At 49.5% G+C, this 15,784-nt stretch overlaps 1 protein-coding gene across 1 annotated transcript in view; it reads left to right on the top strand.

Annotated features, from left to right (window-relative positions):
- Positions 1-15,784, top strand: part of LOC103607853 (polycystic kidney disease protein 1-like 1) — a gene marked incomplete at its 5' end in the record, with an annotated part of 92,034 nt that overhangs the window by 71,418 nt on the left and 4,832 nt on the right. The window contains 11 exons of the mRNA XM_008592320.1: positions 926-1,032; positions 1,831-2,047; positions 3,916-4,089; positions 5,121-5,240; positions 5,320-5,383; positions 6,994-7,040; positions 8,194-8,344; positions 8,933-9,068; positions 10,147-10,231; positions 10,613-10,789; positions 12,973-13,091. Coding sequence (XP_008590542.1) covers positions 926-1,032; positions 1,831-2,047; positions 3,916-4,089; positions 5,121-5,240; positions 5,320-5,383; positions 6,994-7,040; positions 8,194-8,344; positions 8,933-9,068; positions 10,147-10,231; positions 10,613-10,789; positions 12,973-13,091 — 1,397 coding nt within the window. The remainder of the gene's footprint in view (positions 1-925; positions 1,033-1,830; positions 2,048-3,915; positions 4,090-5,120; positions 5,241-5,319; positions 5,384-6,993; positions 7,041-8,193; positions 8,345-8,932; positions 9,069-10,146; positions 10,232-10,612; positions 10,790-12,972; positions 13,092-15,784) is intronic.

Raw genomic sequence — 15,784 nt, 5'->3', positions numbered from 1 at the left:
GGTGTCTAAAAGGTGTCCAAGGGTGTGAGGGTGGCCCCAGAAGCTATCTGTCACTGGTCACCTGTCTTGGCTGCCCTGTCTCGTTCCTGGGCTGAGGCCACCTGCCCTTCCCACTGTCCCTGCCCTGTGCATCTGTAAGGGCAGGAAGTCGCCGTCACCTTCTCTGGCTGCAGCTCAGTCCCTCTCCTCTTCCGTCTTCTCTGTGGAAGGCAGCCAGAGAGACTTTTCCTGTCTCTGAACAGAGCTCAGAGCCTTTGAGAACCCAGCTGTTCTCTTCTGAGTTGGTGTGAACCCACTACCCAGAGGTGGAGCTAGGGAGGAAGGGTGGCAATTGTCCAGACTGCCTCTGGGAGAGGCAGGGATGTGGCTGAGGTGGGAGTTCGGGGCTATAGACAGTAACCCCAGGAGTTGACAGAGGACGAGGTAGAGGGGGCTGGGGTGAGATGCAGTACAGGAGGGTTAGGAGAGGGCCAGCGTGGGAGCCCGTGGAGCAGCTGGCCCAGGGCAGGGAGAAGAAGGCTGCCCAGGAGGGGACAGGAGCCACACAGAGCCATGCAGACACAAGTCCCGTGGAGGACGCTTTCTCACGAGAGGGCAGGCTCCAGGATCCATGTGCACTTGAAACTCATTTCCCAGTTCCCAAGGGCACCATGGCTTGTCCCTCCTTGCAGCTCCCTCCAGGCAAGCCCGGCCTGGGGTGGGGGTGCTGAGTGTCCCTCCTCCCCTAGCTCCATGCGTGGCCTCTGAGGTGGTTTTGTGGGAGGACAGAAGCTGGCANCTCCTCCCCTAGCTCCATGCGTGGCCTCTGAGGTGGTTTTGTGGGAGGACAGAAGCTGGCAGAAGGTGTGAGGAAGCCCCCGCCCCAGCACTACTTGGGGTCTTCTGTTAAATATCCTGAGCTCTTACCCCGTGTCTTTGTTTTGAGGTTTACATTATTTTATGTGGTGAAAATGGACTTTCAGAAACCAAAGAACTCTACTGTCCAGAGAAGCCCCTGTTTGAAAGGAATTCCAGACACACTTTTATCCTGAGGTATTCCGAGATATACCTGCTGCATGATTCGGAATCGATGTAGCTTATCACAGGTACAGAAAGTAGAATGTGTGACATGGTCTCTAACAGGGAGCCTCAACTTACATACTGACAAGCTCGTGCAGTATATTACAGTTTGTTATTTGGAGTAGATTAAACGGTATGTTTATGTGAGGGAACGAAGGAGGGAGGGAGGAAAATCCATTAGTTTTGCATGCTGGTAGAGTTCATAATCACAGTGTTTTCTGTGTCACTAAGCCTGCTTAAATTAATTGGGTTCACCCCAAATTAGGAGGAGCAAGGACACATGGTGACCAAAAAATGCAGAGTTGGAGGAAGAGGGATAATTTATCATGACAGGAGTACAAGCACATAACATTTTTAGAAAATATGAACGTGCTAATCTAAATTATTTTTTCTGCTAAAAATTTCATTTATAATATTTATTGGTGTGGAGTATTATATGCTCATTAAGGTAGAGAAGGTTAAATTTAGACTAAGCCATGCCAGACACAAATACATCAATGAGATTTGAGTGACTTTGGTTTAGGGAAACTTATAGATAATAGATACTGAAGACTTGTGTGCATGGTCTGAGGGATTCACTGTGGGATTTATGGTCCACTGGCCGTGTTCTGGGGGGCTTCACCCGTCACCCTGCAGGACAGTCATCTGCTGACACGTCCACTCCCCTGGACCATCAGTGCCTTGAACGTGGGCATCAGGGCTGGCGGGGTTCCCCAGGCCACACCATCTGCCCATGCTCAACTGATGAGACACTGTTGTGTGTGTCACTAGTGCTCCTGACCAGCTGGGCCCACTCCGCAAGATCCGCATCTGGCACGACAGCCGTGGGCCTTCCCCGGGCTGGTTCCTCAGCCACGTGATGGTCAAGGAGTTGCGCACGGGACAGGGCTGGTTCTTCCCTGCCCAGTGCTGGCTGGCTGCGGGCCGGCGGGATGGCCGTGTGGAGCGAGAGTTCACCTGTCTGCGCCGGGGGCTCGGCTTCTGGAAGGTATGCCCTGTCCGGGCACCCCATGGCACACCTGGCTGCCCACGTTGTCTGGCTCTGCTTCTTTTTCTGCAGCTATTTCTTTAAACTTTTCCGAAGTTGGATGTATTAGCTCTTTTCTTAGTTATTAATCAAGATGTTCATGTCTTAAATGATGTATTCAGTAAGTGGCCATCAAGCATAGATCAATTTCCTTTGCCAATTATGAATTGTTATAATGATGCTTTTCTTCTGTTAATTGTCACTGTAATGACATTGTTGGACTTATGGTTTCTGGTGGTCTGTGGTGTCCAGGGCCCTCTAATTAATGATTGTTCAGGAACCTTCACAACCAAGACAAATGATAAACAATACAGATGTGGTCAGGGCCAGGATGGCAGGAGAGCATGAAAAGTGACAAAATCACTGATAATCCCACGGACCAACTATAAGAGCTTTGATTTTTGCATGTTCCCTTACAACTTTTCCCTGTATACAAAGATATTTTATGCAACCGTAATAATAATGCTGGTGCATTGAGCACTTTCTAATTTAACATTCTAGAGTGAATCTCCTTATGAATTTTCTTCAGGATCATTTAAGGACCATATGATGGCCTGGTGTGCACTATTCTCTGCTTAAGTATCCACCTGTTTATTTCTGTAATAGGAGGTGTTGTAGGAAACACTTTCTTGTGTGGCTCCGTGTTTCTGTGTGACTCCGTGTTTCTGGTTTCTGAGGCTGGGTCTCAGGCACTGGCGAGAGCTCAGTGAACACAGACACTTGCCCCCCATCACAAGACCCATGCGTCCCATTGTCACCTGCGTGGTGAGAGGGCCAGGCTCCTGACCTTGACTTCTTCAGGCCTTACATTGCTAATTTAGTAAGAAATATGATCACAATGAATTTGAAATGAGTTTTAAATCAGCCATAGCATATGGAAATTCTTTAGCACCTAAAACTGCAGGCCCGATTCAATGCCCAATTCAACGCCCAATTCAACGTGGACTTCCCTCAGGCAGTTATTTCCATGTGAGAATGCCATTTAGCTGATTGCATATGGTTAGCACAGGAGAAGGACATTATTTATTCTCCAGCTATTTTGCTTGGGAACTTTTGGTGAGAGACCTATGCTTACTATTTAGTCATATCCACAAGGCGCTGTGTCCTATGAATCAATCATCCCTTGTTGGCCAATTTACATAGAAAAGATACATTCTCATTCTCTTAAAACTGTTTTGCTGGTATTTGCTTGTGTTATTCTGCTCATATTCCATAATATCAGTTCTACATGAAATTCTGCTTTTTCTACAATGTTGAGCACCAAGCATTATTTGAATTGAATTCAAACTTAAAACTCAGTGCAATTCCATAAGCAACGTATCACCTGCTGTGTGGCGGGCAACGTACGGGCTGCTGAGGACAGATGTGGATGGGACACAGTCCCAGCTCTTGGCGCACTCAAAGCCTAGTTAAAATGAACTGTGCTGCTGGGGAGAGAGTCTGAGAGTGGAGGGTTTTTAAAATTCTGTTAAGAACACAAAGATGGAATTGACCTGAGGCTCTAGAGAGACAGGCATTTAAGAGACAGACAGGTGAGGCAGAGAACAAAAGCTCAGGAGGCTCCTGCAGAAGATTGGGGTGAACAGGGTCCACTGTGTGGGGAGCTTGGCTGGAGCCAGGGGCTGCTGACAAGGAGAGAAAGAGCCAGATACGAAGGGCCATACAGAATGTCCGCTTACACCCGGTGCCCACTGAGCATCTAGTTAAGGAGCCAGGATACAAGAGCCAGGGCACGTCCATGTGTCCGCTCAGAAGACCACTGGTTACCAATTGCTGTTCACATAAATGTCTAACAGCAGGGAATCATTCTCCTGCTGTTTTTGTTCCAGCTTTTCTATTCTAAGTTCACGGAGTACCTGAAGGATTTCCACGTCTGGCTCTCGGTGTACAGCCGGCCCTCCCCCAGCGGCTACCTGCTCACACAGCGCCTCGCCCTGTCCTTCTCCCTGCTGTGTGTCTACGCGTGTCTCGCCGCTGCAGTCACCGCTGGAACACCAGAGCAGGTGGGAGGCCCCAGACCTACAGGGCAGCCCCTCCTGGACTAAGGAATTAGCAAAATGAACAGTCCCCAGAGAAAGGTTTAAACCAGGGGAAATGAGCCCGTGTGCCTCGAGGGCCCTGCAGGTGATGCTGGGATGGCACTGGGCAGGGCTGTGGGGTGGTGGGCTGAGCCAAGCTGCTGCAGGAGGGAGCGCATACCCCAGGTGCCAGCAGCATGACTCTTCCAGAGGAGTTGACCCGTGTGCCTCGAGGGCCCTGCAGGTGATGCTGGGATGGCACTGGGCAGGGCTGTGGGGTGGTGGGCTGAGCCGAGCTGCTGCAGGAGGGAGCGCATACCCCAGGTGCCAGCAGCATGACTCTTCCAGAGGAGTTGGCAGCCTGGGTTGTCTTATGAGAATATGCCTGAATTTTTTTTTTTAAAGTTGACAGTTTAGCTAAATATTAAACAAATCCTCTGGTTCATCTCTGGGGTGGGGCTCAGCAATCTGTCCATGGGACGGCAGGGCATGTGGCTGTCTTCATGGCACTGGGCGGCAGAGAGGCCCGATAACAATTATGGGCTAGTGGGTTTTTTAAAAAAAAGAATGACGTGTGTAGAATTTGTAAAAAGATGATGATGAAATATCATCAAGTAATGAGTAGGGGACAGCTCTGTCCACCTGGGAGAAGGTTGGGGCCGCAGTCAGGGACCCTGAGGCTGGCCTCTCCTCAGAGGTTAACTGCTTCTCCTGACCATTGGGGCATTGCGGGTATTGATGCCTTCTTGTCGCGTGTCACAAGGATTAAATCAGCTGAGCATGTGCCTAGTGTAAAGTGGGTGCTCAGCAGACCTGTGTTCATCCCAAAAGGATTTGTACATGAGGAAAACAAATGAATTCTTGTGCTTTTCTTACACCTGGGATGGAAGGCAAAGATTCCCGAAGACAGAAACTTCAATTAAATATAACATGTACATTCACATTAATTATATTTGTAATGGCACGATGATCGTGCATTTCAGGGAGAGGTAATTGGTGCCATTGGATCATTGCAGCTTCTGCTGGATGTTGGCCCCACCAACGTCACTCCTGGATCTTTTGGGGTGGGTCTCCTGTGTACCCTCCTGGCCTCTCCGGGGGCACAGCTCCTGTCCCTGCTCTTCCGGCTCAGCAAGGTACCGTGGCCCTGTTCTCCTGAGAAGCACCTTCATGGCTGGGCAGCACCCTCTCTACACAACCTCTTTACCTCCACAGGACACCTTGGGGCCTTCCGGAGCTGAGCCATGCTGCCGCCTGTGTGGAGCACAGATAACCCAGGGTAAATGTGCACTAAAAAACACGTAGAGACGTTCCCGTTGTGGCTGATTGTTTCGGGCCAATCTGCTCAAAGTGATATTGGAGAGGGTGTAGGGAGGTTGGGTAGCCGGCCTCAGCCCACCCCATCCCCTAGCAGGTTCTTGACTCCACCACAGGAAAGAATTCAAGAGCAGAGTCACAGTAGAAAGTGAAAATAGGTTTAATGTAAAGAGCAAGAAAAATTACACACTTCACAGGGAAAGTGTGGGCTGGCTCCAGACAGTGAGTGACAGCCATACAAGTTTAATGCAAAAGTAAGAAATACATATTTTCACAAACTAAGTCTGGGCTGGCTACAGAGGGTGAGCAGCAGCCTGCTCAAAGCAGGTTTAACACAAAAAGTAAGAAATACACCCCTCGTGTGAAGTGCAGGCTGGCTCCAGAGAGAGTGAGCAAGAGCCCTGCCTTCTTCCTGGATTCAATTTTTATAGTTGGCTATCTATACATGTTCAGGCTATCTAATGAACATTCAACTGAAGGGGCGGTTCCTAGTTATTAACATAGCCTTGCACATGCTAAGTTGGTCTCTTTGGAGCATGCTCATTGGTCAAATTCTACTGAATACACTTAAAATATGCTAGGTGCTCTCTAGTGCCTCCAGTGGAAGGTCATTCATAGGATAAACTCCTTTCTACTGGGCATGCTCAGCCACCGAAATTACATGTCTGCCTCCTTCGTCTCAAACTCTACCTGTTGGTGCCAAAAACAGGTGCAACAAGCAGCAGTAGCTCAGGACTCAGAGGAGGGGCCTGAGACCTAAGGGAGTGGTTTGAGACTCAGGGGAGTGGCCTTTAACTCAGGGAAAGTGAGCACCTCCTATCTCAACAGGAACTATATCTCCTACTTCCAGTTTGCAATGTGTTTATTATGAGTGGAGTTGATCGTCATTTCATAGGTGTAAAAGCCGTTTTGTTTTCTGTGGTCCGTCCATTTCCTTCACAGAGGTTTACATTCACCTCGTAAAATCCTTTCTTCTGTGTGATGTGTATGTGCTTGTCACTAACTGGGTACATCAGGCTTTTGTCAGATGGGAGCTTTTCCCAACTGCTTTGGCCCTTTGAGTTTATTACTTTTTTTTTTTTTTTTTTTTCGTGCCCGGCAATGGATCGCAACCCTCGGTGTTGCTCCCGCCCCTCGCTCAGCCAGTGAGCAGCTGGTCTGTATGTGGGATCCGAACCCTCAGCGGGAGCGCCACTGCGCTTCCCAAGCGGCGCACTGTAGCAGTGCGCCACCGGGCCGGCCCAAGTTTATTACTTTTTAAAATTTGATATACTCATATTTGTCAGTATGTTCTCTTAAGGCTCTTTTTACTGTTTTAGTTAAGCATTTTTCTGAAGCTGCTGTGTTTCCCTAGGGCAGCCTCAGTGGGTGTGAGGGGCTTTCCAAGCCCACACCAGATGGCGGTGTCAAAAGGCCCCTTTCTAGCCTTGTCCTGGCTCTCAAAAGACTCGTTTTGGCTGAGTCAGGAAGAAAGTATTTCCTGAGGAAAACGGTATCCCTAGCAACCCTGAACATATCCCTCACTCAGCATCATACACTTGGCTTTTTTTTTTTTTTTTTTTTTAATATCAGGCCCTAACTCCCATAGAAGGATACCAGATGCACAGGAGCCATGCAAGGTAAATTGATAATTAGGTGCGGTAGCTAATTCTCTAGCAGAAAATGCTGACAATGAGGTTCTCCTGTGTTTCCCTGCCTGTGGCCTGGCACGGGTGGGTCAAGTCCAAGGTGAGATGGAGACGAGGAAAAGACCTGTGTAAGACCCACTGTGTTGACCGGGCCATCCTCCTGAGATGCAGGTGGGTTCCCAGGATCCAGGCCACGGGGGCTGGCAGTACAGGTAGGATCAGGGAGGAGGAGTCTCAGCAGAGGCTGGAAACGGGAAGGGGGACAGCCCCGCTGAGTTTGGAAAGCCCCATGTGTATATTCACTGAAACACTGGCAGGACCAGTGGGAGACATGCTGTGAGCAGCGAGGCCCGGGAGCTTGCCTGGCCAGCTCCTGCCAGCCCTCATGGGCAGTGGGGCTCAGAGGACCCGCCCCAGAGAGGGGAGCTCCGTTCCAGGTGCCAAACAGGCCTGGACATGGGGCAATTGAAGGGCAGTTTGTAACGATGCAGCCGCAGCAGCACATTTGCTTTTTGGATCGGTGCGACTACCCTTCACTTGGGTGTGATTCTTTTGTGGGGATGTTTTAGGGTACGTATGATTCCCTGTGTTCTCCAGGCTCTAACCTCCTGCTCGGGGCCACAGTGTGTCCCCTGTGCCTACGACATCACACTGGGCTCTGCCCCTCCCACCCTGGAGCTGTTGCTCAGTCCATTCCTCTTGTCTGATTTCCCTCCTCTGGCAGGGTTGTGCCTCCCACAGAGCAGGGTGTAACCCACGGACTGCGGGGAGCTGCCACAAGGCTGCCAGCATCACCCAAGGGCACCCCGCTGCCCCCCGCAGGGTACAAAGGAGCCAGCTCCTGGGCCTCACGGTGCATCCTCCCTCAAGAGCTCACCTGGGCCCTGTGCTTGGCACCTCCCCACCAGTGCCACGCCTGTCTTCTGAGAGGGCTGACAGAGGGCAGAGCATTACATGGAAAGCCCTGTCCATGCAGACATTGACCTTGGCCTGACCTTTTCATTCCAGCAGCCTGCATCAGCCATTCTCTCTGGGAATGATGGGGCCCGGAGGAAGGCATTGAGCCGTGATGACCAGGGCAGAGCATTACATGGAAAGCCCTGTCCATGCAGACATTGACCTTGGCCTGACCTTTTCATTCCAGCAGGCTGCATCAGCCATTCTCTCTGGGAATGATGGGGCCCGGAGGAAGGCATTGAGCCGTGATGACATGGCCTGTCCACCCCCTGAGCTGGGGATGCGTGGGGCTGACCACAAGGAGGAAAAGAGCCACTGCTGCCCGACCCGTCTACAAGGTGACTCAGGCCAGGAGGTTGGCAGGAAGGAAGGTGCAAAGAACTCTTTGGGGTAACCCTCCGGTTACGAGTGTGGCTCTGGAGAAATTACACAGCAGAGGGAATGGTGGAGACTGTGGGGACAAGCACAGCCGTGTCCTAGTGGCATGCGTAGACTTGATCCAAATCCGGACAGACCCTGCGGATTCCAGATCAGCCCGCTTGGTCATCTGGGGTCTGAAGTGGAGACTGGCCCCTCCGCCTGTGCTGCTGGGGGCCTCTCAGTTGGTTCAGGAGGGGAGGCCACCAAGGGCACTGCATGGGCCCCTGCCGTTCAGGCAAAGACCAGCGTCCCAGCTCAATGTGCAGGCGGGGGAGTTCCTCTTACTCAGCCTGTTCTATTCAGGCCTCAACTGATGGGATGAGGCCAAGCTACAGTGGGGAGAGCCATCTGCCTTACACAGTCATCTGGAAACACCTGCACAGCCACACCCAGAAATGTTTGACTGAATGTCTGGGTACGCCATGGCCCCGTCAAGTTGACACATAGAATTCACCGTTGTGTCTATGGAGTTTAACCTGCTGTGTGTCTGTCCTGCTCTTCCGTAGCTCCCAGTGGTGTTTTTGAAGGTCTTATGTCCTGGTGGCTACAGGCTTGTCTGCCTTGGTCAGGCTCTGCAGCGTGGGCCCTTTGTGGAATGACTTCCCTGGCCTGTGGTTTGGGGACAGGAGTTCTAGGCTACAGGTGAGTTTTTGAGGTTTTTCAAATACCCTCAGGTCCTTTGGTAGGAAGTCTGCATTTGTAAGGAAATCCATGCATTTCTGGGAACTCATAAAATGCAGGTACCAGATGTCACTTACTGCTTTTTCCTCCCTCATTTCTCCCTCCCACCTCCTGGGGGTGGATATAAACATGCAACCCCCAGAGAGTCACTTGGCCTGGCCAGCTCTGGGCCATCTGGGCCAGGCTGCCATCCCAGGTAATTCTAAAACTTGCAGGACCCTCACCTAAGCAAGAAAGGAACCTAGCCCTAGAGCTCCTGAGAAGGGCAGCACCAAGCTGGGTGCACTGGCTAGAGCATGCCTGTCATCATCTCCCATTGCCTGGAAAAGCATTTGCCTGCGAGACACATGTCACAGAGTCTGATTTGTCCTCCCCACATGCTGCCTCTTGGTCTGGCTCCCTGTGCAACTCAGGCCATCAGAGACCCCAAGGTCATTCCACGTGTCTCCTTTGGGCCTACATCTTCAGAAACCAAGACACTTTCTTCCTGATTCTCTCCCCTACCCCAATTGCATGTGTTGAGTCACCGTGAGGCTGGGCAAGGCACTTAAAGCCTCTCTGCACCTCAGTTTGCTCTCCTGTGAAATAGGGCTACTCAGAGTACTTAATCTGCAGGGTTTTAGGCAGAGCAGGTGAAATGCTAAATGCAGACCTTTCGGCTCGTGCCTGTGCCCGTGAAGCGCTGCCAGCATCTGTTTATTGTGGTTGTTGCTGTGATTTTTATTATTATATCTGACTTGGTTCCTTCCCACTCCACCCCCTGCATGCTGTTCTGTCCATGTGTTGGGTTTTCCTTTCTCCTGCCCACTGTGCAGCTTTGGGGAGGTGGATGTCCTCTCAGCAGGAAGGGACTCCCCTCCAGTGGGCAGAGGGACATTGTGCCCACGTTGGGCAACCCCTCCCTGGCCGCAGCTGGCGTCCCATGCGTGCACTGCAGCGGTGAGGGCACGGACCACCCTGGGCTACGTCTTGCTTGGGTAGTGATGACTGTCAGGCAGCTCTCTCTGAGAGGTGCTGACCATGCCGTCTCCTGGGGCAGGTTTGGCCCGGCGCAGTGTGTGCAGTGGCTGCACCTGCTATTCCTCTCTGTGCTCTGCTGTGTCCTTGTCACCCAGCCACTCATGGTAAGGAACGCCTCCGTCAGCAGGGGACCTGGGAGGGACGGGAAACAGTGGCTTCATTCTGGTAGCATATTACTTTTCTTTATAGCCGTGTTTAAGGTGTGGGAGGAAAACCTGGGAGCCTGGCCCTGCGCTCAGCTCTACGTGGGCCTGTTCCTTAATCCTCATAAAAATCCTCCGAGGATTTTTAAACCTCACTTTTCCTTTGAGGAAACTGAGCCCCAGAGAGCACAAGTCTCTTAGGTGGGGCCACAGCTGGTGAAGACGTGGCTGGAGTCGAGGGCTGTGACTAGTAGTGACTTCAAAACTGGGCGACGGAGCCCTGTTTGCGACTTGGTGACAAGAGCACAGCATGGGGCTGCTGACCATCCTGTTTCCCTCCAGATCTGCCTCACAGTGCTGGGTTTTGCTTGGAAAAAAAGAGATGACAGCCACTTCTTTGCTGAGTCTTTGTGTGCTGCGACCAGGAATCTGGACTCTGAGCTGGAAGAACGTTCCAAGGCCCATGGTCCCCCTTCCTCAAGCTGCCACCTTCCTGACTGGGCAGATGACGCTGAAAAAGTGAGGATGCTGTCCCTGCAGGCAGCCGGGTTCTGAGCAGTGCAGTGCATTCTCATCAGCCGTGTATGCACTTAGGCTTTGAACTCCGACTTGGTTGCATTTTTGGAGGCCCATGGGGTGTATTTTAATCTCTTATGCTGCTTCACACACGTGTACATGACAGGTGAACACACAGATTTATTTCCTTTACCCCGATCCCAAAGAAGCCGCAGCATCAAGAAAATGAGGGTATTTTAAAATACTGAAGCAAATGAGAAATACAATTCTTGGCCATGATTTTAGAAAATTTTTAGGCCATTTGCATCTCAGTGGACCCACAGAAAGCGCCCTCCTCCTTTCCTTACCCCGCCCTTCCTTCCTTCCTTCCTTCCTCCTTCCCTCCCTCCCAGTCTTCTGATGCTCAGTTTTGCCTATTGTGTGTATAGCATTCTCTTGGACAGAGCAGGTGATAGGAAGGGCGAGGCCTCCCAGCCACCAAGACTGTTGTTAACACAAGTGCATGAGAAACACGGTGCGCCGTTCTGGTCTCCCGTGGCAGAAGTAGAAGTCAGTTATGAGCACGGACAGCATCCCTGCTGATTTACAGTCAGAGCCTGCCTCTGCCTCTCAGAGGAGGCCAGGGAGCTCCTATGGGCCCTGTCCGGGACTTCCTCCGCCACAGCCTCTTGGCCTCACCCGGAACTCCGGATGATGGTGAACTGTGTGGTGACCGTCAACCGTGCACCAGTCATCGTGCTGTTGCACGCCTGTACTTTATCTACATCTGGTACATCCTTTGTTCCTTACAAGCAATTAGGGAACAGGCAGCACTATCTCACCCCATTTCAAAATGAGAAAACAGAAGCTCAGAGAGATGGAATGATTAGACGAAGGCCACGTGGCAGTAAGTGGGGTCTGGGTCTCAAACCTGGGTCATTGCTCCCCCTTTTCTGCACCCCTGCCCTCCAGCCCCATAGCTTCCGAGACACAGCATTGCTGTGGTTTCCCTCCTGCCTTCTGAACTCCTCTCTCCTTTCTGCTTCTTTCTCTGCTCCCCCCACACAGCTACCCTTTACCGTGCTGCGGGTCTCTGCTTTTTCTTGCTGAAGTCTCATCCTCAGGGGTGAGATTCCTTCCAGCAAATTCAGCCATGATCGTGAGGGCCAGGCCTGCATCTCCAAACCTATGTGCAACACACTCTCCCTTCTCAGGACTCAGAATGGTGCAGTGGCTGGGAGGGTCTGCGCATGTAACTTCTCACTGTACAGTAGTCCCCCTTATCTGCGGTTTTAGTTACCTGCAATTGACAAGAAAAGGGTGAGTATAGGACGATAAGATATTTTGAGAGAGAGAGAGAGAAAGGCCACATTCATGTAAGTTTTATCACAGTATGCTGTTATAGTTCTGTTTTATTATTAGTTATTGCTGTTCATCTCTTACTTGTCTAATTTGTAAATTAAACGTTATCATAGGTATGTATGTATAAGATAAAACACAGTACGTATAGGGTTTGGTACTATCTGTGGTTTCAGGCGTCCACTAGGGTCTTGGAATGAATTCCCCGCAGATAAGGGGGCACTACTGTGTATTGTTTGCATACTTGCCGTGTATTTCTTAGAAACCCAAAGCCTCTGATCTCTCAGATGTCCCCAGTCCTGACCCGGTGTCTGCTCAGTAAATGTGTACTGAATGAATGAATGAGTTAGAGATAAATGAATGAATTCCTTCAATGGGTTGATTTACCTGGCTACTATTTTTCCATGACCTTAAACAGATACAATAATGCTTTTTTTTTAATAAAAGAAAAAAATAAAGATCATTTCTTACTAAGACTGTACTTCAAAACGGCATTTCCATACTTGGAAGGTCTCTAAGAGAAAATTTCCCGGCAAATGCCAAAGATAATTGCTCCTGTAATTTGACAGTAGTAGACACGCCTTTCATGTAAAGCAGCTCTTTGTAATGACCCAGCTGCAATCCCTGCCAAAAAAGCTTGCCCAGGACATGGGCAGATTTTTAAAAATAGGTCTACCCCCCTCACCAACCCCCTCTGCAACCACATGGTATATGTTATCCGCACAAAGTCCCTCTTTGTTCCCAAACACCCAGCTCCCAAAGCACAGTGATGCTGGCTTGGCAGGAACGCCAGGGCCTCTCTCCTCCACCCACCAGCCCGCAGCTCACAGTGCTCTTGTCCCCGACAGGTCTTGGCTGCCCGACAACGAGCTCGCCACTTGCGCTGGGCACACCCGCCATCCACAGCCCAGCTCCAGGTCACCGGGGAGAGGATGAGGAGGGAGCGCCGCACACGGGCAGCCCTGAGGTGCGTGGGGGCTTCCGTGGGGATGGGCTCTCCCTTCCAGCCCCTTTTCAGAGGGAGCATCCTCCTGCCACTGGTTGTTCTTGGAGGTTGTTCTCATCAGGGAGTAGGGAGTGTAGGTGGGGACACTGTGCTGGCCCCAAAGCCATCCTTTTCCATATAACAACCTGTGCTCCCCGCACATGGGATTCAGGGAACAGAAATGGAGTCAGGAAACTCAATTCTGCAGCCTGCGTGGATGAGAAGTTGGGTAAGAGGGTCACCCGGCCAGCCTCCGCTTCCTCCACGCATGTGTAGATGCACAAGCACTATCGGATTTAATCCCACCTGTGTCTGCACTTGGCATGCAGCCAGGGACTTCTGCTTCTCTGGGGCACGCGGGTGTGGGAGCCACAAGGCAAATACACTTGTGCCTAGGGCACTGATTTAACCCAAGGGCTCAACGCAAAATGACTTTATTTTGAAGATAAAACACAAAACCTAAGGAATGTTGTGCCCTGGCAAACCTCTCCAACTCAGACCCAGACATGTTTCACTCAGTGATAGCTCCCCAGCCCATCGCATCACTGGAAGGAGCCTCCTGCAAATACTGGTCCAGGCATTTCTCTACCTCCTGAAGATGAATTTGGTCTCTCAAAAATCATTCTGATGTAGTTCGTTGAGGATTTGGGAATTCCAGGTAGTTTTCCAGAAATGGTGTTGGTAAGGTGTGCAAAGAGCACCTCCCGTGGTCTTCCTTAGCAATCCCCTTCATCACAGTGTGGAGCACCGTTAGCTCTCCTTAAATATGAAACGCATACCAAAGCAAATCCTTTTCCAAAGAGAAGAGCCATGGATATGTTAGGATAGCATATTTAAGGAGAGTGGGGTAGGAATTCCAGGAAGATGGAGCAGCGGCAAAGCTTTTAATCTTGTCAAATCTCCCCATAAAAATAGAGCAATTAAGACAGCAAAAACAAAACCCCCAGAAAACATGCACAGCCAACCCCAAAGAACTGTTTCCCCCAACTCAGCCCACAGGACCCATTCCAGGACCCAGGGGCCCCCCTCAAGCTGCCACCAAGTAGGGACAGAGGTGGAGCACCTAAGCCCTGTAGCTTAGCACTTCTGCAGAACACATGGAGGGAAGCGTGGGGTGCCTGATGCACTGAGAAAGCAGAACCCAAAGCTCCCATGGGCGCTATTCACTGGGACATTGGGCCCATCTGGCAAGAGCTTGCGCACTTCAGGTCACAGTCGACTTCAGGGTCTGGAGGTCTGGAGCCACCAGGCCAGCTGAGCCCTCAGAGCTCGCCAAGCCCAGCTCCGCCAGGACACAGACTCATCCTAGGGAAACCACTGGGGGCAGCAACCAAAGCAGGACGGGCCCAGAGAAAGCAGCTAGAGACAGCAGATTTGCAAAGAGGTAAAACTAGTTCTTTTTGCATGTGACATGAGTAAAGTCTGGAAAATCCCATAATAATGAAAAAAAAATACTACTATCGACAATTAGAGAATTTAATAAAATATCAGGTTATAAAATTGAGATAAAAAGCCAATATTCTTTGTATACACAAGCAAAAGCCAGACAGAAGATTTAATAGAAGACTTTTTTCAACACAACAAATAATAAAATACAATAAATACAATAAAATACACTTAGGCATAAATAATCTAAAGAAGAAATGCACAAAATTTATATAGGAAAATTATAAAACTGTCCTAAAAAACACAAGTGTAGACTTAAACAAATATAAACACACATTGTGTTGAACAGGAAGACACAACAACATGTCTTCCTACAGTTCTCTCTAAAATCATAAATAATAAATTTAATATATAAATAATTAATATAATCTCAGTAAAATGCTTTTAGATTTTTCTCTCTCTCTTTTTTTTGCTGGTTCTGGCCAGTTGTAAAGTTAGTTTGGAAGAACAAGTAAACATGACTAGGCAGGCAGTAAAAACCTGAAAGGTGGAGCAAGAAGGCAGGGCTAGCTCTTCCAGATATTACAATAAACTGCAAAACATGTTAAAAGAGTATACTTTTTGGCCCATGGATAACAGACAGACCTGTGAAATAGAACAGGAAACCAAGAAGACTCAAACACAAATGCCAGAGTTAACTTACACTAAAGGTGGCACCGTAGGTCTTTGGAGAGTAGATGGAGTTTTTAATAAGTAGATTGGGATAATTGACTAGATACATGGAAAAAAAAATAATATTGGATGCTTTTGTCACACCATGCACAAGTAAATTCCAAATGGGTAGAGGTTTAAATGTAAAAGGCAAAACCATACAAGTACTAGAAGAAAGCATGAGGAAAGCACGTTTCTCTAAGACCTGAGTGAGAAAAATTTCTGTGAGCTAAAACACAGAAACAGAAAGGGAAGAAAAAAATAAATTTCATTACATAAAACTTGAAGAAGAGAAAAAATTCTACGTGGCAAAAGATGACATTTGCAAAATAAAAAGACAGTGACAAACTAGTAGAAAATATTTGTAACAAAGTTTTAATATTCTTCATATATAAAGAGGTTAAAAAAAATGAAAAAAACCAACAACTCAGAACAAAAAATGGGCTGGAAAAGTGAACAGACAGGTCACAGAAAAAAGAAACACAAGCAGCCCTTGCACTTAACAGAGAATTGCGAATTAAAACTGCAAGAATCCCAAAATGTGAGCACGGACTGTGTTGGCGAGGGTGTGGCAGAAA

Source organism: Galeopterus variegatus, unplaced genomic scaffold (assembly GCF_000696425.1).
Source record: "Galeopterus variegatus unplaced genomic scaffold, G_variegatus-3.0.2 Scaffold7777, whole genome shotgun sequence".
Lineage (NCBI taxonomy): Eukaryota > Metazoa > Chordata > Mammalia > Dermoptera > Cynocephalidae > Galeopterus > Galeopterus variegatus.
Note: the sequence above shows the minus strand (reverse complement) of the source record. Positions and strands in the feature narration are given on the sequence as shown.